Source organism: Durio zibethinus, chromosome 22, assembly GCF_047325235.1.
Source record: "Durio zibethinus cultivar Kanyao isolate XHJ-2024 chromosome 22, ASM4732523v1, whole genome shotgun sequence".
Lineage (NCBI taxonomy): Eukaryota > Viridiplantae > Streptophyta > Magnoliopsida > Malvales > Malvaceae > Durio > Durio zibethinus.
Window position 1 is genome coordinate 17734592 of NC_143183.1, and position 24225 is coordinate 17758816.

A 24225-nucleotide genomic window follows, 5' to 3' on the forward strand; every position below is an offset into this window, starting at 1 on the left:
TTACAATAGAAAATGATTGCATCAGTTATGCCAAAAAATACCACAAATGCCAAATTTATGTAGATAAAATTCATTCTCCTTCAATCTTGCTGCACGTCTTGGTACCACCATGGCCTTTCTTCATGTGGGAAATGGATGTGATCGGACCCATAACCCCTAAAGCTTCAAATGGCCATCAATTTATCTTTGTGGTAATCAATTATTTTACAAAATGGGTGGAAGTAACTTCGTATGCTAGTATTATGCGATCAGTGGTGTGTAGATTTATAAAAAGAGAGATAATATGTCGATATGGTCTCTCGGAAAGGATTATCTCAGATAATGCTAGCAATTTAAATAATAAAATGATGAAAGAATTATGTGCACAGTTCAAGATCAAGCATCATCATTCAGCACCATATCGCCCAAAAATGAATGGTGCAGTAGAAGCTGCGAATAAGAACATCAAGAGAATATTGGGGAAAATGACTAACACATATAAGGATTGGCATGAAAAGTTACCTTTTGCTTTGCTTGCCTATAGAACATCAATCCGAACCTCCACAGAGGCCACCCCATTTTCACTAGTGTATGGGATGGAAGCTGTACTACCAATTGAAGTGAAAATTCCTTCTCTGAGGGTGTTAATGGAGATAAAATTGGATGAGGCAGAATGGGTTCAAGATCGTTTCGAGCAGCTGAATCTTATTGAAGAGAAAAGGCTCTTAGCACTCAGTTATGGACAAATGTATCAAAGAAGAATCATGCGAGCACATGACAAAAGGATATGACCCTGATGTTTTCATGAGGGCGAATTGGTTTTGAAAAAGATTTTACCATATCAGCATGACAATAAAAGAAAATGGACGCCCAACTAGGAAGGTCCATATGTGGTAAAAAAGACTTTTTCTGGTGGGGCTCTAATCCTTACAAAAATGGATGGAGATGAATTACCAAGTCCTGTAAATTCAGATATTATCAAAAAATATTTTGCTTAAAAAAAAGAAAAAAATATAAAAATATAAAATATAAAAAATATAAAAAATATAAAAAAATAAAAAAAATAAAAAAAAATGAGAAAAGAAGTGATTTAGATTGAAAACCCGAAAAGGACAGTTTGAGTCAAAAGGGGGTCATTTAAGCTAAAAACTTGTAAAAACGGCTTGAATGAAGGTGGAACTCGAAGAAAATTTTTTCCAGAGAACGAAAGAGTGGCACCAAATGGACGAATTGTCACCAGAATTAAAAGAGATGACTTTTAGGGGGCAAGTTCTCATTAGTCACAGATGTGGGGAAAAGATTGGTCATATAAAATCACAGGTGACAAGATCGCAAATGTAATGAGTTTTTGGGAAAAGACTTGGTTTGAGTAGGTCGAGGTTGTCCAAATGTTCATTATTTAGAGAATTGATATTTGATTTTTGATTTTTGAAATACTTTTGAATCATCTGTTCTTTATGTCTCGAAAGGCTTATCTTTCTAAACCCGAAATATCCTATTACTGATCGTATTGCACACCCAACTTTTAATCTGAAATCATTGCATTTGTCATTTAAAATTAAAATATTGATTGATAAAGTTCATAATAGACCAATGCATCGCTCAAAAAGAGAATGCAATATAAGGATGATAAAAATAGTAACATGGGGGCAAAAAGAATGAAAGGAAATCGATTGATTACTGAAGACAAAAAAAGAAAAATAGGATAAAGAATAAAAAAAATAGAGATTTTAGAACGACTAAAAGCCAGATGGGTCCGTCATGAGACAGAGATTTCTGGTTGAAAATTGAAAGATTCAAAAGGACGAGATTACTGGAAGCGACTTTTAAAGTCTGAAAAAATTGAACCAAAAGTTGAATTAACTTGGATGAAATGCATGATATAATTCGCTGATGGCATCTTTGTCTTTTCATTCATCACAATCATTACACGCATTACATGCCTCTCGATAAGTTGCATAAAAGGTTTCTTTACAAGACATCAGGAAGAATCAACATTTTTCTCTCTCGAAACAAAGATGATGGCCTTGAAGATGGTATGTTAGCACAATCTTTAAAGTTAAAACTGTTGGTCTATGGAGTACCCAATCTCTTATTTCTCAACTCACAGCTCAGTCTGGTATAATTCCTCGACTTACAGTTCAATTTCAGTCATCTTTAACTCGCGATTTAATCCTGATCATTTCATTAATTTTTTGACTTGCGATTCAATCTCAGTCATCTTTATCCTTTGACTCGTGGTTAATCTCGGTCATTTCATTAATTGCCCGACTTACGGTTCAGTCCTAGTTGTATTTAATCTTTGACTCGTGGTTTAATCCCGATCATTTCATTCTCCGACTTGCGGTTCAGTCCCAGTCATCTTTAATCTTTGACTGGTAGTTTAATCTCGATCATTTCATTAATTTTATGACTTGTGGTTTAGTCCCAGTCATCTTTAATCTTTGACTCGTGGTTTAATCCCGGTCATTTCATTAATTTTTTTAACTTGTGATTTAGTCCCGGTCATCTTTAATCTTTGGCTCGTGGTTTAATCTTGATCTCTTTATTTTTCGATTCACGGTTCAATCCCGATCTCTTTAATTTAAAATCGTAGTTTAATCTCGATTGTTGTTATTTTTGACTCGTGGTTTAATCCCGATCTCTTTATTCTTTGATTCGTGATTTAATCTCGATCTCTTTAATTCAAAGTTACAGTTTAATCTCGATTGAAGTTATCCTCTAACTCATGGTTTAATGCCGATCTCTTTATTCTTTGATTCACGATTCAATCCCGATCTCTTTAATTTAAAATCGTAGTTTAATCTCGATTGTTGTTATTTTTGACTCGTGGTTTAATCTCAATCTCTTTATTCTCTGATTCGTGATTCAATCCCAATCTCTTTAATTCAAAGTCGCAGTTTAATCTCGATTGTTGTTATCCTCTAACTCGTGGTTTAATCCCGGTCTCCTCCTTTCTGACTTGTAATTCAATCCAAGTTCAATCCGGATCTTGTTATTCCTTGACTCGCAGTATCGTCCCGATCACTTTTTTTATTATTAAACTTTTGGTGTTGCCTTAATCAATTCTTTATTTTTCAACTCACGATGTCGTTTTCTTTATCACTTGACTTTACCTGTAAAAATAAAAAATATATATATAATAAAAAATATAAAATAATTCATGATTTGCTTTCGGACAAAATCGTTTTCTTTATCTTTGCCCTATTTCTGATTCTCAGTAATGTGCAAAGAGGGGCAGCTGTAGACACCAATTTTGTCCGGTCTACTGTTTTTATTTTAATATAATATTAATAATTTTTATAATAATAATAATATTTTTTTAAAAAATAATTATTAATTATATAAAAAATAATAATAAAACAAAACAAAAAAAAACAAAAAAGAGAAAAAAAAATAAAAAAGTAGGGTGACTGGCATTGCTGTCGCCCTCGACCAGCCACCCTACAGCCACCGACCAACTACCCTACCAGTCCACCTACAGCCACCCAGATTCCCCTAAAGCTATTTAAAATCTACAGCCCTTTCCCCTATGAGCTAGCTAAAAAAAAAAAAAAAACAAAACCACCATTTTCCAAAGAGTTAAGCCTCCTTCGAACCCTCTTTTCCGAAAGCCCTCGGAACCCCTTTCGAAAACTTTCAGATGAATTACACCCCCTCAAAATACTTTCAACAACCCTAAACACCACACCAAACTCATACCCAAACAGAAACGCAAAAACAGATTTACATAAAACACGAAAAAAATAAACACAGTCCTCCCCGCAGAGAGGAACCTCAGCGCCAAGCTTTCTGCAAGAACAAAAAAGGAATCAGATCAACCTTGATTTTACAAAAAAAAAAAAGAAAAAGGGAAAATAGCAAACTCAAAAAAGTTCAAACCCCGATCCACCCCGATCGGGCTTGTTCTCCTAAAAATGACCTTGGATCTGATCTCAGAAGGTCGAGAGGAGCATCGTGGTGAATTTTAGTAATTTTTTTGCTACCGATGACCACCGTCGATGGTGACCAGCGGTGATCGGTGCAGTACTCCGGTGACCGGACGGTGGACAGCCAGACCTCTCTGCCAGAGCTCTCTCTCTCTCCCTCTCTTTTTTTTTTTTTTTTGAAACAGAAAATAATGGATCAAAAAAAAATCTTTAGCTATATATAGGAAAGCAAAACTCAAAACGACGTCGTTTAGGGAAAGACCCAAAACGACGCCGTTTCAACCAAAAAGGATCCGCGCGTGGACCCGGATCTGACCCGAGATCCGTGTAAATCGACCCACCAACCCGCTTCAACAAACCTTGAACCGATTCAGATGAACCGCCAATAAACAGGTCTGAACCGTCGGATCATCCGAACCGCTGATCGAACCGATCAGACCGACCCAAACCAGTGTTGACCGGATCGTTGACCGATCCGATTCAGGTAAAAAAAATTTTTTTTGAATTTTTAAAATTTTTTGTATATATTATTATTTTTGTTATTTTGAGTTTGTTTTATTTATTCTTGCATGATAAATTTTTAAATTTGTTAGAATAAATGTTTCATTGTTTTAATAATAATAAAAATGAAAGTAATAATTAAAAATATATATTAAAAATGCTAAAAAAATTAATAATTTTTATTATTTTTCCTGCCTAGATGTTGGAAGGAATAAAAAATATTTTTCTAAAAGATAATTTCGCCTAGATGTTGGGAAATTATTATGAATAAATTTTCATAAAAAAAAAAACACATAAGAAATTTTTAATTAGTTTTGAAAAATTATAAAAAAATTGAACTTGCTCCGAAAATCCACCTCGATGATGGAGATTTTTAGAGATGTTCGCGTTTTACTTAAATCTTAAACACTAATTTTTAATTTTCAAAATCCTAAGTTTTTAAAACCCCTAAAAATTCAAAATCCCCTAAGATTCAAAACCTCTTAAAATCAAAACCTCTTAACAATCCTAAGGACACATGTAAAAATTCTATTTGAAGTAATTTGTTTCCGAATGTCGCATAGATGATGGGGTATTTAGGAAATTTTACTTCATTAAGTCTTTTCACACGAGTTCTTAATTCACATTAATAATAAGATTAATAAATAAAAAGTATAATAAAATTGGGATCTTAAATATAAACAGTCGCACTTAAGCTCTACCTAGATGTTTGAGAGTTGAGGTGGTCTCATTATACTTAAGAATCAAACTCTTAAATTGCATTTCATTGTAAATGGCATTCATTAGCATACATACGTTGGCATGTTATCATCGATAATTGATTGCATTATTCTCTCTTTAATTTGCTGTTCGATGATAAAATATTTTATAGTAAAAAACAAAAAAAAAGAATAATACTTTAAAAAAAAATCTTTTTGTGATATTATAAAATAAAACAAAAATAACATTCCGGAAGAAATAATTCTTGGTACTCTGCCTAGATGTTGGAGAGTCACTAACAATTATTTTCTATAAAGATTGTTATTTCACTTTAAGGATTATTGTATTAAATTTTAGGCGAAAAGAGTTATTTTAAATTCTGCCTAGACGATGAAGAATTTTAAGATAATTTTTTAACTTAAAGATTTTTTCAATAGTTCTAAATAAATATTTTAGCAAAATTTTATTTTTTTCAAGTGAAGGGAATTAGTGTTAAATTTTAAATTAAAATTATTTTTATCCAACACCGAAAATAGCGCGTAATTAAATGGTACCAATTTATAGGTGTTGTGGGGGTGCTAATTCTTTCCTATGCGTAACCGACTCCCGGACTCAACCTGATTTTTTGTAGATCGAAATTTATCTTTTTGATAAACTTTAAACCTGTTTTTATAGTTTTATCAAAAGGATAACCTTTTGGGTGGCCAATCACACCCTAACAAAGATTGGTGGCGACTCTTCTCTTTTTTTTATTTTCCTCAATTTTCAAACTCGTTTTACGTCTGACGGTCCCAAAACCGTTACGATACCTTTGTTTATGATGAGCTTTTTCAAAATGAGATTTTTAAAATTGTTTAACCTCTATTTAGTATGAGCCTTTTCAAGATAAAATTTTTAAATATCTTGGTCTCTATTTAAGAGGAGTTTTATTTCAAGATGAGATTTTTAAAATTGTTTAACTTTTGTTTAGGTGGAACTTTTTCAGATAAGATTTTAAAGTTATGAAGCCTTTTTTTAAAGGAGCATTCATAAATGTCAAGATTTATAAGACCTCTAAATGTAATCTCTAAGGCCTCTGAACAAGATTCATAAGTCTTCAAAGTTGGATCTGTTTAAGTGTTAAGATCTGTAAAACATTCATGCGTACTCTCTAGAACCTTATAATAAAATTCATAAGTCTTTCAAACGTAATCTATCAAAGATTCGCAAGACCTCTAACTCAATTATGAAAATGTTGTTGAAGAAGACGGAAAATATATATGGCATTAGTTAAAAGCAATTTTTTTAAAAGAAATGTTGAGAATTTTTAAGATTTCTTAGATAAGAAAATTTTAAAGTCTTCTAAGTAAGATTCGTAAGTGTTTTAAGCTGAATTTGTTTTAATGTCTAAATTTTTAAGATCTCCAAGCATATTCTTCGAGTTATTGTGTTATGTTTTTCAAAAGTTATGGAGCCTTTAATAAGAGAATCTTTTAGATATTCTCAAAAGTTATGAAGCCTCTAATAAAAAGAGTTTTTTAAGAATTCAAAAAATTAAAAAATCAAAAAATCCAGGAAAAATCCAAGAAAAATAAAAAATAAAAAAATTCATGAAAAAAAAATATTTCAAAAAATTAAAAAAATTAAAATTTAGAAAATAATAAAAGAAATTTTGAAAAATCATCGAATCGTTGACTCCGAATAAAATTTTTATCTATGTTTTTGTCTTATTCTTGATTTTAATAATGTGTAAAAAGAAATAGTTATAAACAACTAATTTTGTCTAGATAGATTCGAGTTTGTTTAGTTTTATCTTAATTTGAACATTTTGATTTGGCCGATTTAAAAGTTTAAATTGAATTGAGTTCATTTGGATTTGTTTTAGATTAATTTTTTTTTACCATTTTACATGGGCCAAAACCTAATCAAATTTGGTTTGGCTAATTTGAAATTAGGTCATATGAGCTTAAAAGTCCAAAGTTTAAGATCAAATTTTAAAGCCCAAATTCAAATTTGATTTTAAAACTCAAATTTATTTATTTTTTGGATTTAATTATTTTTATTAATTTATAAATTACAAAAAAAAAAAAAGAAAAAAAAAAGCTGAAGCTTGGTCGACCATAGGGAGTCTCCCTCACTTTTTTTTTACTGCACCACCATTCCCTGATCTTTATTTTTTTACCTCATAATTTCATCCTAATTCACTTCTAGGAAGGATTGATCAAAGACAAATAACTTTCACTTCCATAAAAAATTTTCAATAGTCATTGTTGCACTTCTGTGGCAACCATCCGAAAACCAAGTTCCCATGAAAAGATTGGATACTGTTTTCTACCAGGGACCTAAAAAAAAGATTAGCCCTCGGCCTTCAAGAGTCTCCCCCTACCAGTCGAACCCAATATTAGTCCCTCCATCCCCTCAATCCAATTCCAAAAAACCACCATCACCAATTCACCAGAAAAACGCCAATCACTAATCATTTAACTCACTCAACCTCACAAACCAGCTGAACCCTTCACAGCCACCTAAAACACCATCCATCATAGCCACCAAGAACAAACCTTTACTAGCACCGAAAAATCACCCTTCTCATTACCAATGTCCCCAATCAAGGCCCATACGCCATTCCAATCAAAACACCACCAGTCATACCGAACCAAAACACCCCAGTCCACCACCGAAGACACTAAGAACAACCCCATCCAATTTCTATAATCAACCAGCCCTACCCACCACTTTCATCCACCATTACCAACTTCACATTCCATCCAAACTTTACCTCAACACCTGCCTTTGCAGACTTAACTTGCACTAGCTAACAAGCGCCAAACGACATCTAAATTTCACCCAACCATTATTTCCTATTCTGTCCACTTGCCCAAGACCCACACAAATAATAAAGTTAAAAAAAACAAACAAACAAACATACAAATAACAAAAAAAAAAAAAAAAACCCACAATATATGAAAAAATCAAAAATCAAAAACAAAGGGGGGCTTCGGTTGTCTTGTGAGTCGTTGGGCATAGAAAATTTTCTATGAGGGCTAGGTTTGGGTTCGTGAAAGAAAAGAAAAGGATGTCACACCACCGTTTGTTACAGAAGCAACGACAACGTGAGAAGAATGACTGTGACAGCAAGGATTTTGGGCAATTTGAAACCATGGTTCGAAAGATCGTGAAGTAGAGAAGAACATAATTTGGTTTCAGTCGGTTTGGATGACATTTTAAAAAATAAATTTAGTTTGGGGAAATTATGTTAGCATAAAATTTTATTGTTAAATATTACCAAGTAAATGATAATCTCTCTGATAATGAAACTTACGGAAGTGCGAGTAATAATTTTTGAAAATTTTTTAAGTGAAAATTTTTTTTTAAAATTTTGTTGGAATGTTTCAAAACTCTTTTTATTCTTTTTTTTTTAATTTGAATAATTTTTTTAAAATAAATAAACATATAAAATATTTATCAAAATATGTATTTTTTAATAAATAAATTTATTTATTGAAAATTGTATTATTGTTTAACTTTTAGGGTGAAATAATAATAAGTTAAAAACATGAATTTTTTAATATACGATTTTAAAAAAATTCGAGTAGTGATTTTTAAGAATCTTTTAGTAAGATTTTTTTTTTTGAAATATTATTAAGGTATTAGAATATTTGGGATACTTTTTAATAAATATCATTTTTATTAAAAATTTAAAAGATGAATTTTTATAAAAGGTAGAAAATAAAATATTGTTTAAATTAAACTATAAGCATCATGTTTTACTATTTATATCGCATTTGTATAAATATCAATTTTAAAAATAAATATGAGCCATTAATAATAAGATTCTTGAAAACTCTAAGTAGTGAGTTTTAAGAAATCTTTAGATTAAAAAATTCTTCTAAATATTATCCATGTATTAAAATATTTTTTGGAATTGTTCAATACACAACGTTTTTATTTATTTTTCAAGCAAAAAATTACAAAAAAAGAATAGTTTTTTTTTGTTACAATAAGAAAATTTAAGAAAATTATTTTTAAATATCAAAAGTCAAACCATTTTTTTTTAAATGAAAGAATAACATATGGTTATTGATACCATATTTAAAACAAACACTATAAAGGTACTAATCTTTTTCTACATATGTCATACTCTGCCACAAATCTAAAAATTATTTTTTTAATAAATTTTAATTAATTTTAAAATTTTATTAAAATGATAAATTTTTTATGTTGCAAATCATACCTAGCCAAAAAATGTTGATAGTGTTTCCTTATTTTAATATTCTTAAATTTTTCATTTAATGGTCCACAAAACAAATTTCTTATTTATTCATTATTTGTTTAATGAAATCATTATTCCATTTATTTACAAAATTAATAAAAATCAAGAAAAATTATCAATTAAAATTTTCCTAAAAAATATATTTTGAAAAATTTTCAAATAATTATTTTATTTTTATTATTTATTTCTCTCTCTATTGCTTCCTTTGTCATCAGCCAAGTCATCGTTTCCCTTTGTCCCGCTTTCCTTCCCTACTAATTTGTTTTCCTTTCTCCTCCTCCCTTTCTTTTTCTATTCTTTCTCCATCCTAGACCCCATGTAGTTGCGTCCCTGATCCTTGGTAACTATAAATTTTGATTGATTAACTGTAATATAATTATTATAAGTGATATGTTTCAATTACCGTACATCATTATCAGAAGCCCAAAATGAAGGACTGAAACAAACGCTACTCCTTTTTGGTGGTAATGGACTTGAATTTGAGGCTATTCAGCTTGACAGCCATGGCTATTATTCAGCATATTCATCTCTTTGAGTTTATGAACAAGAAAAGAAAAAACAAAAACGAGAAAATTGAAGCAATGAACAAATCAGGATTCGAACTTAAAAGAATGAAAGATCTAAAAAAGGCAGATGAGAGTAAACAGAGAGAATTTTCTATATTCATTTTCCTCCTACAAATCGTAAGCATCCGTAAAATCTTCTTTCTGAAGTTTCTGGTATTTCAATTTTTCTTTTTCTTTGTTTTTTTGCTATAGGCTTTCACCTAGAAGAAGGGAATCTGAACAATGAGTTGAGACTTGAGATTAATGCCAGTAGGAATTTTGCATTTGGTCTTCTATATATGTTTTATAAGAAATGATCTATCATTTAACCGTTGTCTACTTAACAAGTTAAGGCTGCGATTTAGGTGCATTTCATCATCTAAATTTCATATCATAGAAAAAAAGAGTTGGTCTATCCTTTTTAACCCTATTTTCTTTTGACCACCAACATTTAAAGGCCTATCCAAACCAGACCACATGTTTTATGTGCACAGACAAAAAGTTTCACGTATGGATCAATTATGCTCCACAAATTCAAAAACACAATAAGAGATGATTAGAGAAACAAGGATAATATTAATCATAGGAAAAGTCCAAAAATAAATTACCTATGTGGAGCAACTAAAATCAATCAGATCCCTCCTTGACAAACAACCTGCTGAAGATCAATTCAATAATCAATTGGAATGTACTATTAAATCGATTCATGAGTAACCAACTGAATCAAAAAGGGGCCATATATGCACCGAGAGCATAAATTAACTAAAGTAAAATAGATATAAATGGAAATTTTCAATATAAAAATTAACTGTAATGGGCATAAGAGGTCAGATTTTCAAAGAGAGTGCCCTAATCAATCTCTAACAGGAAAAACTATACAGAAGAGAAATTATGGGGGAAGGCACATCCACCCCAATCTAACATATCTGTTACAAACATATACCATGTACAAACACTCTTCACTCAAGTCAGATACCGAAATGTGATTGATTATAGAACCTCAGAGAGGGGCCAGGAGACAGAACCCACGTCACCTTCTTTATCATTGTACATACAAACTTCTTTTAGATGCTGTCTTTGCCAAAGACAAATCAGACCAATTACGCTTGCCAAAGTACTGAAAAATTGTTACTTGTTCAACCTCCTCTAACTTATAAAGAATCAATTCCTGGTATATTAATTTGAAGGAAATTAGGTGGAGGTAACTTGTTTGTTTTTTTTTTTTATTATTATTTACTATTTTTATTTTGGATAAAGTTTAAAGTGCTATATAGGAAACATAGAATCAAATGTCACCTGTTTACATTAAATAATGTAAAAACGATGGTCTAGCTAACTTGAAAATACTTTAAAATTGTATGTAAGATCTCATTTAGAGGTAGCAATTGGGGGTAAGATAATTACATGTTGAAAACTCTTTATGGCTTATTAAAGTTTAGGTCATTTTTATATCAATCTTTTGAGATCGTTTGGATTTAAATTATTTTCTATTTGAGTCAATTTAAATTCGAATTATTTTAGATTAAAGTTAAAACATTCGAATTATTGAATCAAATTAAATGGATTTTTGGAATTCGGGACAACTAATTTACCAGCTCTACTCTCATTCATATTTAAGTAAATAGTTGTTAGGGCAAATCAATAACTTTTCATTATAAATGCAAGACCATAATATATAGATATTTTTATATATAAAGAAATCCCTATTTCCTTCATTATTGTCATAATATATAGATCCATAAACTAGTCATTAAACCTGACTTAGGGAGTCATCACTAATCGTTTTGCTTAGATGCAATTAGCTACCTAATTAAATATATCTTATTTTAAAAAGAAATTCTAAGCTAAACTTAGGTATCTTTAAAAAGTAAATTTTAATCCATGAAACTAGAATTAGATCTAGGAGTATGGTTACACATAAAGAAGGTTATAGCACCCTCATAACGTCTATTGAAAGATGATACTAGTTTGATTTCATATTATCTAAGCCTTAAATATGTTCGTAATTTTACCAAGTAAATTTAATAATGGAAATTAGTTTTAAAATTACTCCAATCATTTGGTACTAATTTAAAACAATCTTTTCACATCAAAAGTATTCATGGAGACTCATATCTAACTCTAAAGAGGCTCCATCTTCAAACTTTAAAATTGTATGTAAGATCTCATTTAGAGGTAACAATTGGGGGTAAGATAATTACATGTTGAAAACTCTTTATGGCTTATTAAAGTTTAGGTCATTTTTTTATCAATCTTTTGAGATCGTTTGGATTTAAATTATTTTCTATTTGAGTCAATTTAAATTCAAATTATTTTAGATTAAAGTTAAAACATTCGAATTATTGAATCAAATTAAATGGATTTTTGGAATTCGGGACAACTAATTTACCAGCTCTACTCTCATTCATATTTAAGTAAATAGTTGTTAGGGCAAATCAATAACTTTTCATTATAAATGCAAGACCATAATATATAGATACTTTTATATATAAAGAAATCCCTATTTCCTTCATTATTTTCATAATATATAGATCCATAAACTAATCATTAAACTTGACTTAGGGAGTCATCACTAATCGTTTTGCTTAGATGCAATTAGCTACCTAATTAAATATATCTTATTTTAAAGAGAAATTCTAAGCTAAACTTAGGTATCTTTAAAAAGTAAATTTTAATTCATGAAACTAGAATTAGATTCAGGAGTATGGTTACACGTAAAGAAGGTTATAGCACCCTCACAATGTCTATTGAAAGATAATACTAGTTTGATTTCATATTATCTAAGCCTTAAATATGTTCGTAATTTTACCAAGTAAATTTAATAATGGAAATTAGTTTTAAAATTACACCAATCATTTGGTAGTAATTTAAAACAATCTTCTCACATCAAAAGTATTCATGGAGACTCATATCTAACTCTAAAGAAGCTCCATCTTCAAACTTTAAAATTATATGTAAGATCTCATTTAGAGGTAGCAATTGGGGGTAAGATAATTACATGTTGAAAACTCTTTATGGCTTATTAAAGTTTAGGTCATTTTTATATCAATCTTTTGAGATCGTTTGGATTAAAATTGTTTTCTATTTAAGTCAATTTAAATTCAAATTATTTTAGATTAAAGTTAAAACATTCGAATTATTGAATCAAATTAAATGGATTTTTGGAATTCGGGACAACTAATTTACCAGCTCTACTCTCATTCATATTTAAGTAAATAGTTGTTAGGGCCAATCAATAACTTTTCATTATAAATGCAAGACCATAATATATAGATACTTTTATATATAAAGAAATCCCTATTTCCTTCATTATTGTCATAATATATAGATCCATAAACTAGTCATTAAACCTGACTTAGGGAGTCATCACTAATCGTTTTGCTTAGATGCAATTAGCTATCTAATTAAATATATCTTATTTTAAAGAGAAATTCTAAGCTAAACTTAGGTATCTTTAAAAAGTAAATTTTAATCCATGAAACTAGAATTAGATCCAGGAGTATGGTTACACGTAAAGAAGGTTATAGCACCCTCACAACGTCTATTGAAAGATGATACTAGTTTGATTTCATATTATCTAAGCCTTAAATATGTTCGTAATTTTACCAAGTAAATTTAATGATGGAAATTAGTTTTAAAATTACTCCAATCATTTGGTAGTAATTTAAAACAATCTTCTCACATCAAAAGTATTCATGGAGACTCATATCTAACTCTAAAGAGGCTCCATCTTCAAACTTTAAAATTGTATGTAAGATCTCATTTAGAGGTAGCAATTGGGGGTAAGATAATTACATGCTGAAAACTCGTTATGGCTTATTAAAGTTTAGGTCATTTTTATATCAATCTTTTGAGATCGTTTGGATTTAAATTATTTTCTATTTGAGTCAATTTAAATTCAAATTATTTTAGATTAAAGTTAAAACATTCGAATTATTAAATCAAATTAAATGGATTTTTGGAATTCGAGACAACTAATTTACCAGCTCTACTCTCATTCATATTTAGGTAAATAGTTGTTAGGGCAAATCAATAACTTTTCATTATAAATGCAAGACCATAATATATAGATACTTTTATATATAAAGAAATCCCTATTTCCTTCATTATTGTCATAATATATAGATCCATAAACTAATCATTAAACCTGACTTAGGGAGTCATCACTAATCGTTTTGCTTAGATGCAATTAGCTACCTAATTAAATATATTTTATTTTAAAGAGAAATTCTAAGCTAAACTTAGGTATCTTTAAAAAGTAAATTTTAATCCATGAAACTAGAATTAGATCCAGGAGTATGGTTACACGTAAAAAAGGTTATAACACCTTCACAACGTCTATTGAAAGATGATACTAGTTTGATTTCATATTATCTAAGCCTTAAATATGTTCGTAATTTTACCAAGTAAATTTAATAATGGAAATTAGTTTTAAAATTACTCCAATCATTTGGTACTAATTTAAAACAATCTTTTCACATCAAAAGTATTCATGGAGACTCATATCTAACTCTAAAGAGGCTCCATCTTCAAACTTTAAAATTATATGTAAGATCTCATTTAGAGGTAGCAATTGGGGGTAAGATAATTACATGTTGAAAACTCTTTATGGCTTATTAAAGTTTAGGTCATTTTTATATCAATCTTTTGAGATCGTTTGGATTTAAATTATTTTCTATTTGAGTCAATTTAAATTCAAATTATTTTAGATTAAAGTTAAAACATTCGAATTATTGAATCAAATTAAATGGATTTTTGGAATTCGGGACAACTAATTTACCAGCTTTACTCTCATTCATATTTAAGTAAATAGTTGTTAGGGCCAATCAATAACTTTTCATTATAAATGCAAGACCATAATTTATAGATACTTTTATATATAAAGAAATCCCTATTTCCTTCATTATTTTCATAATATATAGATCCATAAACTAATCATTAAACCTGACTTAGGGAGTCATCACTAATCGTTTTGCTTAGATGCAATTAACTACCTAATTAAATATATCTTATTTTAAAGAGAAATTTTAAGCTAAACTTAGGTATCTTTAAAAAGTAAATTTTAATACATTAAACTAGAATTAGATCCAGGAGTATGGTTACACGTAAAGAAGGTTATAGCACCCTCACAACGTCTATTGAAAGATGATACTAGTTTGATTTCATATTATCTAGCCTTCAATATGTTCGTAATTTTACCAAGTAAATTTAATAATGGAAATTAGTTTTAAAATTACTCCAATCATTTGGTAGTAATTTAAAACAATCTTCTCACATCAAAAGTATTCATGGAGACTCATATCTAACTCTAAAGAGGCTCCATCTTCAAATTCATTAACTTTTTTTTTATACATTAATATCTGAAAACAATTAATAAAATCCTTCAATCGTTTGGTAGAATTTATATTGATACATACCCCTAATCGTTTGATAAGATTTTTATTTGAAAACTTTTTTACGAAAATTTTTTTAAAAGGTCATTAAATCTTTCAATAGTTTGTAAGATTTAACTCAAAATGTAAATTCTACAATCACTGGGTAGGATTACAAAATTATTTTTATCCAAAAATTTATTATGAAATTCTCCAATCATTTGATAGAATTCATAATTCCAAAATTTAAATTCTCTAATAATTTGGTGTGATTGAAAATTTAATTTTTAAAAATTCATTATGAAATTTTTCAATAGTTTGGTAGAATTTATAATTCGAGATTTAAATCCTTCAATCATTTGGTAGGATTGAAAAATTGCTTTTCTTTCTAAAACACATCTTTTTTAAAAATTGATAAGATTTTCTAATAAGTTGGTAAAACTTTATTTTTAGATTTTTTTTTTTATAAAAAACACAACCTTTTAATATGTTGGTAAGGTTTTGTTTTATTTTTAAAAATAATTTTTTAAAATTATATTTAAATCAATAATCAATATAAATAATTTACAAAAAAAAAAAAAAACTATATAAAAGACAAGAAATTACCTAACTTTGGGTTAAAACCCAAACCAAGAAAAGTCCAAAGCTGTGTGAGTCTAAACAAGTGAGCTTGATTTTTGGCCTAAATTAATAGTCTAAGGTTGATTCAATATGGGCCAAGTTTGCTTGTAAATTGGATCTTTCTTTTCAATTAGGTAATGAGTTCCAATCAGGTTGGGTCTTTAAATCGAGGAACCACCAAAATCCTACACGGCGTTGTTCTTTATTTGCTTAAAGAAATGAAACCTTCCTATTTTGCTTATCTTTCTTTTCTCCTTTAACCTTAAAGTTGCCTCTCCCTATTTTAATGAAACCAAAATTTTAATCCAACCTCATACCGCTACCCCTTATTGTCTATCCATCAAAGCCATTATTGGATTTGAATTGCCGGTGATGAATTCATTTTACTTTCCCTCTTTTTATTTTCCTTTTTATCTAAACGGTGCCTCTTTTCCCTCTTTTGCCTTTTCCTCAATTCATTTCCTTGTCCACTACCCACGTTTGCTTGGTTTTTTTTGTTACAATATGATTTATGGGTAGTTGTTTGGTAAGGATTTGATGATGGTGGCAACACCTGAGCTTGGCAATGAGGAAATGGCCAACGGTGGTTATTGTGTGAATGACTGATGTTGGTAAGGATGCTGTTATGGTCAATAGTAAAACATTAAATAGAAAAAAATATAGAAAATAAAAACAAATATCTAAAATCCATAATCTACAATTGGGCCCAACTGTTTTAGGCCTTGAACTAAATAGGATGTCTACAGCTGTCCCTCAATGCACATTTCTGTGAAACAGAAATTGCGCAAAGATAAATACCCATTACGTTTGGGCCCAAATTATTCAACATTTTTCTCTCATTTTTTTTTTATTTTTTTTATTTTTGTAAAGGCTCCTCGAAAATAGAGTTACCCTATATTAAAAATCAAGAGCTTATTCAACACTAAGGCACACAACTTAAAAAAAATTAAAGATGACACCTAAAGGTTTTAACGATCATGCTTGAAGGTCTTTAAAAGATCATTTCCAAAAGACTTAAAAGATCATGTCTGAAGGTCTTAAAGATCATACCTAAAAGTCTTTAAGATTATGCTTAAAAGACTTAAAAGATCATGCCTAAAGGTCTTATAACTTTTAACTCTAAAACAGATTTAACTCAAAAAACTTACAAATTTTAATCGAAAGACTTGGAGATTATGCCCAAAGATATTACAAATCATTTTTATCTTGTGCTCGAAGGCCTTGATGATTATACCTAGAGGTTTTACAAATCAAACTCTTAAAAAAGTTTTAAAAATCATGCATAAAGTTCTTTGAAAATAGTTTAAGAGTTTTTGAAAATGTGAAAATAGTTTAAGAGTTTTTGAAAATGTACTTTCAGGTTTTAAGAAGAATTACTATGAGGTTTTCAAAAAATTCATCAAAAGTTTTAGAAAATGATATTGAAAGTTTTCAAAACTGATACTTGGAAGCTTTAACAAAATTACCTTGAGGCAAAACCTTATTTGATCTCCAAAACAAAAATCTTATCTTAACTAAGTCTTTCCAACCAAAACTTCAAGTCTAAATCTTTTTCTCCTATTTGTCGAAAATAAACAATGAATGCAATACTAGAATGAATGTGATGCATATAATGCATGTGATATATGCAATGTATGAAATAAATACCAAATTTCTTTAATTGTGGTAATACAATTCTCGAAACCATCTCAATCTTTCCAACTTTCCATGATATAGTCTCTAACTAGTTGACATGTTCTTCCATGAACAAAAGCAAGTATTTTCAAAATATTTTTATTTTTTAGAATCATTTTTTTTTTGTCTATGAGTCTTCCTCACTAGTAATCCCCTACATTTGTCATTATCTTCACCCCAGAAAGATCACTTTTATTATAACATTCACCTATTTTAACTCTATTTAACATTCACCTATCAAAACATTCACCTATTTTACCCTAATAAGCAATGGAAATTACCCCACACAACTATCTTCCTAAAAAATGAATCAATTTTTTTCACATGTGATCAAATCTTTTAAAAATTCATGATTGCTACCTAGAATGAATGTGATAGATCATAACTTAGTCTTTTCAAAAGTAGGCAAGGTTTTGGCATATCATGATCTTAGTTATCAAAGAAGATTTGGCCATTGAACGAGAAAATGAATATTTCTTCATTTAGGCTTGCCAAGGAAAATCATCTTTTAAACCACAATCTATTTCAACACTTTTTTAAGTTCTTGATATATGGCATTTTAATGAATGTCAAGACCAACTATGGCAATCTCAAAATTTCATATATGAAATAAAAGCAAAGCTTAAATTTTATAGTGAGATTGATTTCCTTTAGCTTTTAAAGAAAAATTTTCCAAAGTCCCTTAGTTTATTCAAAATGACTTCTTAATGCTTCTCACTTCACCCTTAATGTCATGAGTTGTTTTCACATCTTCAATCTTGCTCTAGACTACTCTTTTGGGTTTTCACCCTAGAGCTTCATTCCCTTTTTTTATTTTTATCTTTTTTTTTATGATTATTCCATCATGCATTTGAGTATTCAAAATTCATTTAGAATCAAATCATAATGATTTCCTAAGGAACAAGCTATTCAACTTAAGTATCCATACATAATCCAAATGGATTTTACAAAATGATGTAATGTAAGCCAGGGTTTGAGGTTTTGAAAGAAATGATAAACAGGCCTAAAATACATGTTAAAAGGTAATTAAACCAAGGATCATTTCTTTTCTATAAAGATATTTTTCAATTTTTCCTTTTTTTTCTTTTTTCTTTTTTTTTTCTCTTTTTTTTTTTCATTTTTTCATTTTTTTTTTGCATGAGTTTAAAATTTTCATCTTATTTCAAGCTTGCCTTTTAACATACAACATTGTTTCCTAACCATCAAAAGATTAAATTCCATTTTGATGAAATCTTTTTTTTTAATTTACACTCAAATTTGAAGGGTGATCCTTGGTTAAGGTTCATTTGAAAAGAAAAATCAAAAGGCTTAAAAATGTGGCAAATGAACATTTTTTTCTTTTATGAAGGGAATTTGAAATATGGTTATTTTTTATTTCAAGTATGGATACTTCCATTAAAAAGCAATTCTCAAAACATAACTTTTTTTCATCAATTTTAGATTTATTTAAGCAACTCACATACATGATGTCACACTCAATTTTTTTTCCTTTTTATTATTATTAATTTTTGCAACTCATACTTATGATGTATTTTCTCAACTTTCTACTCAAGTGAAGCCTAATAATCTTCATTTTCACAATTCAAAATAGTAAAAAAGGGTTATTCGCGACATTAAGTAGGTTTCGCTTTTTCAGTAAATTTATCCCTAGATAAGGTTGAAGGATCACTTGGTAAATGACTAAAAAAGAGTAAAATATTGCACAAACCAAAATATTGAACAACTTGACAAAATATGAAAGCCTGGGATTTACGAAAGAATTTAGGTGGTGAAGTGTTTGAAATAACCTTGAAATTTATTAAATCACCCAAATCTAGAAAACTTAGAAGAGTGCTTTAAAATATTTACAAATTAATTGACCATCTCATTGCTCATAGCCCAAATGAAGATCAATAATTTTTAAGGTTCATCTTGGTTAAGAAGGGTGAAGTTCTAAAGCTTTTGTCTTTAAGGATTCTCAAGGTTTTTAATATTCTAATTGAAAAGAATGAAATGTTCATGGAAATGGCTCATGATGCTCGTTCTTAACAGCAATCAATAAATTTCTTGAGATTTTTCACATGCATTTGGAAAATTAATTACGCAAGAATCCAAACAATTTAAAATTAGATAAACTAAAACTTATCACAAACTTTTAAAATTAACTTATGACAAAAAGGATTTCCATTGCTCAAAAAGCTCTTGGGTTAAGGTGCCAATTTGGTTGAGACTTTTAATCTTCTCTTTCAACTGCCCATATTTCTCAATTGAATGCCTAATTTTCCCATGTGATAATCATATTTACAATTTAGATCATAACTTTTCACTAATGGATTCAAAATTGCCTTCAAAGGTATTGAGCTAAAGTATCAGTACTTGACCAGCAAAGGCAAAAAATCAAAAATTGGAATTAGGATTTTCTTAAGATTATTTATTGATCTTCTTTGACTGTTTAATGGTCTAGCAATAGGTTGTGGATAAGAACTTGTATGAGCAACTGAATATTGGGCTGGCTGATGATAATAAAGATTTTGAAAAAGGTTATTTATAAAAAGATGGTAAGGTTGATACACCGAATAAGGATGGTGTGGGGTAAAACCTCCAACCTATTTTCCTTTACAAATTATAGCTTGAACCTCTCCTTTTTCCATTATTAGTGCCCTAACTTCCTTTATACTAGTTGTAGTATTCTCTTTAAGCTTTTCATTTTTATGGCATTCTTTGTTATCTCCCCAGATATGGCCATGTCAGCAAAATTTTTAGTTGTATTTTCAATCATCTTATCGTAGTATGGAGTTTTAAGAGTGCTGACAAACAAAACTATTGTCTCATTCTCAGTTAAAGGTGGTTAAACTTGAGTAACCATATCCTTCCACCGTTAGACATATTCTTTAAAGGATTATGTTACTTTTTCTTCATGCTTTGTAAAGAAAGACAATCATTAGCCAAGTCTATAATATGTCAGTACTGGATAATGAATGCCTGAGCAAGCTCTTTCCAATAATGGATATGAGTTCAATCTAATTAAATGTACCATCTTGTAGCTAAGCCAACAAAGTTGTTTTAGAACACATGCATTAACATTTTTTCATTACTGGTGTAAGTAGTTATTTTTTTATAGTACATAGTGATGTAAGTTATCAAGTATTTCATACCATCATATTTCTCAAACTTCGAGATCTTAAATTTTGGAAAAATTACAACATCTAGACCAAGCATAGGCCAACTGCATTCATGGAGCTATAAAAGTCTATCCCCTCGACTGCTCATAGCCTCTAATCCAGCAGGTTGATTTTTTCTTCGACTTTCGAGTCTTCTAAAGTCTTAACTGCCTTTAGGCATAGCTTTTCTTTCTTTTTTAGATCATCTAGGTGGGGGACTTGAACTGGTTCACCTATCTTTTTTATGAAAACAAGATTAATCAAGCTTTGAAAATACCTTTGGGTTGATACGGATGGCATCCAAGATATTTTGTAAGGAATATGAATTGTTACGAAAGAATTTCTTGAGTAAAATGGGCTTAAGTTGGGCCATATAAGGGCTCAACGACATCTTGTGATGAATGGTCTTAAGGGATAGCTTCATTTTCCATGACTTTCCTAAATTCATGTTGTTCAAAACTTCTAGAATTTTATTTAACTCTCCCTTAAGCTTTTCTTAGGCCTTTTCTATTTTCTCGAAGTAGTGTGTGTTCTCTTACTCCATTCATCTAACTTGGGCTTAAATGTTGTATTGATGATAATGGCTTGAACTAGATTCTTGAACGGTGGAGCTACCTTTGAACCTTGTGTACCATAATTAGCATACACATATTATTAAGTGTTTATGCCAAAGTTTTCAAGATTAACTTAACTTACTTAATAATCCTATATGAATGAATGAAAGCATTGGATGTTTGACATAACAAATTATGATGCATAAACACATGAATATATTTACAATGATGTGTGAATGGAATACATGTACTAATGTTTGTCACATTATGATGCTTGGATGAATACATATGTTAACAACTTAATAATAAAAAAGAGATCAAATAAAATTTCTCTTTAAATTGATGCAAATAAAACTCAAAAAGTTTACTCATATGTCCTAACTAAGGTTACATTCTAATAATAGATAGATACGGTTCTAACTTAGAGTTAGCTTCTTATGTTTTACTACATGTGGTTTGGGTTCACAATCTATCGATTTTCAATTTTTTTTTTTAAATCATTGTCCATCACAGACTAATAAAGCATTCAAATTCTCTCCCATCATAGGCTATAAACGAAAATAATTCAATTTTAGTGAGAGTGTTTTCACTAGCTCAAGCAAAGACATGAAATTTCACAAAAGCATATTTGCTTTACTCTCTCCTAAAAGACAGAGCTTGGGTGTAGAGCTCATATTATACATATACATATGAATGACAAAATATTAAAAGCTTAAAAAATAAAAAAAGAAAAAAAAAATTTTTTTAAGAAAAACATTAGGCTTGGATAACACAAATTCATTAAATGGCCTAATTCTAAGGGTATCCCCAATAGAGTCGTCATAATGTATAAATCATGGACCTATCACTAGACCTGACTTAGAGAGCTACCACTAATCTTTATTAGTTAGATAAGATTGGCCACCTAATTGAATTTATCCTATTTTAAAAAGAAATCTCAAGTTAAATTTAGGTATCTTTAAAAAGTAAATTCTAATTTATAAACTATAACTAGGTCTAAGAGTACGATTACTCCAATCATTTGGTAGTAGTTTAAAATAATTTTCTCACCTCAAAAATATTAATGAAGACTGGTGCCATACTCTGAAGAGTCTCTGTTATAAAATTCACTAACTTTTTTTTTCAATCATTAATATTTGAAATAATTAATAAAATCTTTCAATTATTTTGTAAGATTTTATATCGATACATACTCCCAATCATTTGATAGGATTTTTATTTGAAAACTTTCTTATGAAATTTTTTTTAAAATGTCATTAAATCTTCTAATAGTTTGGTAAGATTTAACTAAGAGATTTAAATCTTCCAATCATTTGGTAGGATTACAAAATTATTATTTTTTCAAAAATTTATTATAAAATTCTCCAATAATTTGGTAGAATTTATAATTTCAAATTTTAAATCTTCCACTAATTTGGTAAGATTGAAAATTTACTTTTTCAAAAGTCATTATGAAATTATAGAATTCATAATTCGATATTTAAACCCTCAAATAATTTGGTATGATTGAAATTTTTTTTTCTAAAATAATTTTTTTAAATTAATAAAGTTTTTCAATATGGTAGTAAAATCTTATTTTTAGATTTTTTAAAAAAAAAACACAACCTTCTAATATGTTGGTAAAATTTTATTTTATTTTTAATAATAATTTTTTAAAATTAAATTTAAATCAATAATCAATATAAATAATTTACACAAAAAAAATATAAAAGACAAGAAATAAGCAAACTTTGGGTTAAAACCCAAAGAGAAGCCCAAAGCTGTGTAGGTCCAAACAAGGGAGCTTGATTTTTGGCCCAAATTAAAAGTCCAAGGTTGATTCAATGTGGGCCAAGTATACATGTAAATTGAGCCTTTCTTCTGGATTGGAAATGGGTTGCAATTGGGCTGGGTCTTTAAACCTGGTCGAACCACCCAAGTCTTACACGACGCCGTTCTCTATTCGCTTAAAAGAAATGAAACCTTCCTTCTTCGCCTTCCCCTGCAGACAATGGGCATAAACCCTCTCTTCTTATCTTTCTTTTCTCCTTCAACCTCAAAGCCGCTTCTCCCTATTTTCCTAAAACCAAAACTTTAATCCAACCTCAAACCGCTGCCCCCTATTGTCTATCCATCAAAGCCATTATCGAGTTTGAACTACCGGCAACGAATTCCTTTTACTTTTCCTCTTTTTGTTTTCCTTCTTATCTAAACGATGCCTCCCTTGCCTCTTCCTCAATTCCTTTCCTTGTCCGCTACTCGTGTCTACTTGGTTTTTTGTTGCAGTATCGTTTATGGGCAGCCGTTTGGCGGGGATTTGATGATGGTGGGAGGACCTGATCTCGGCAATGGGGAGATGGCCAACAGTGGTTGTTATGTGGATGACTGATGGTGATGGGGATGCTGTTATGGTCGGCTAACAGTTTTTTTTTTTTTTTGGGTATGGATGAAGATGGTTGTGATGAAAGGAAGGTAACAGTGGGTGTGGAGGTCGATTTTGAAATTGTAGGAAGGGTGTGCTAAATTGATTTCAACTTTCGGTTTTTGGTTGTGTTTGATTTTGTCTATTGTGGTGGTGATTACAACGATAACAATGGTGAGGCTGACGAAGGTTGGGGCTGGATAACTGAGTGTAATGGCTGTGGGTGGTTTCAACTTAGCAATGGGGTAGTGCCGAGGGCAACAAGATGATGATGTAGTGGGCTGGTGAAGGTATGCTTTCAATTGAAGCAGTAATTCAGAGATGATGGAGGGTTCGGTTGACAATATGCTACTTAGGAATTGATTGATGCTGGCTGGGTATTTGTTTTTGCCCAATTTTTCTCTATGATTTTCTATTTTTGCCATGTTGTTGACAGTGAATTACAAAGCGTATTTATAGGACAATCAGAATAAATTCAAATGAATTCCAACTCCAAAAGAAATTAATATTATTATGAAAAATAAAATTTATCTTGAAAAAATTAAATTAAATTTAATA

The 24225-nt window shown here is 29.7% G+C and overlaps 1 protein-coding gene across 1 annotated transcript; it reads left to right on the forward strand.

Moving 5' to 3' along the window:
* The first annotated feature begins 410 nt into the window (after positions 1–410).
* On the forward strand, positions 411–23634 carry LOC149512654 (uncharacterized). Its single transcript, XM_089751475.1, has 2 exons — positions 411–727; positions 23532–23634. Exons 1-2 carry the CDS (start codon positions 411–413, stop codon positions 23632–23634), a joined length of 420 nt encoding a protein of 139 aa, XP_089607601.1.
* Positions 23635–24225: the final 591 nt, after the last annotated feature.

Coding starts and splice junctions, on each gene's coding strand:
- LOC149512654 (XM_089751475.1), top strand. CDS start 411: ATGAATGGTGCAGTAGAAGCTGCGAATAAGAACATCAAGAGAATATTG. Junction 728..23,531: donor GCACTCAGTTATGGACAAAT/GTATCAAAGAAG, acceptor TTTTTGTTGCAG/TATCGTTTATGGGCAGCCGT.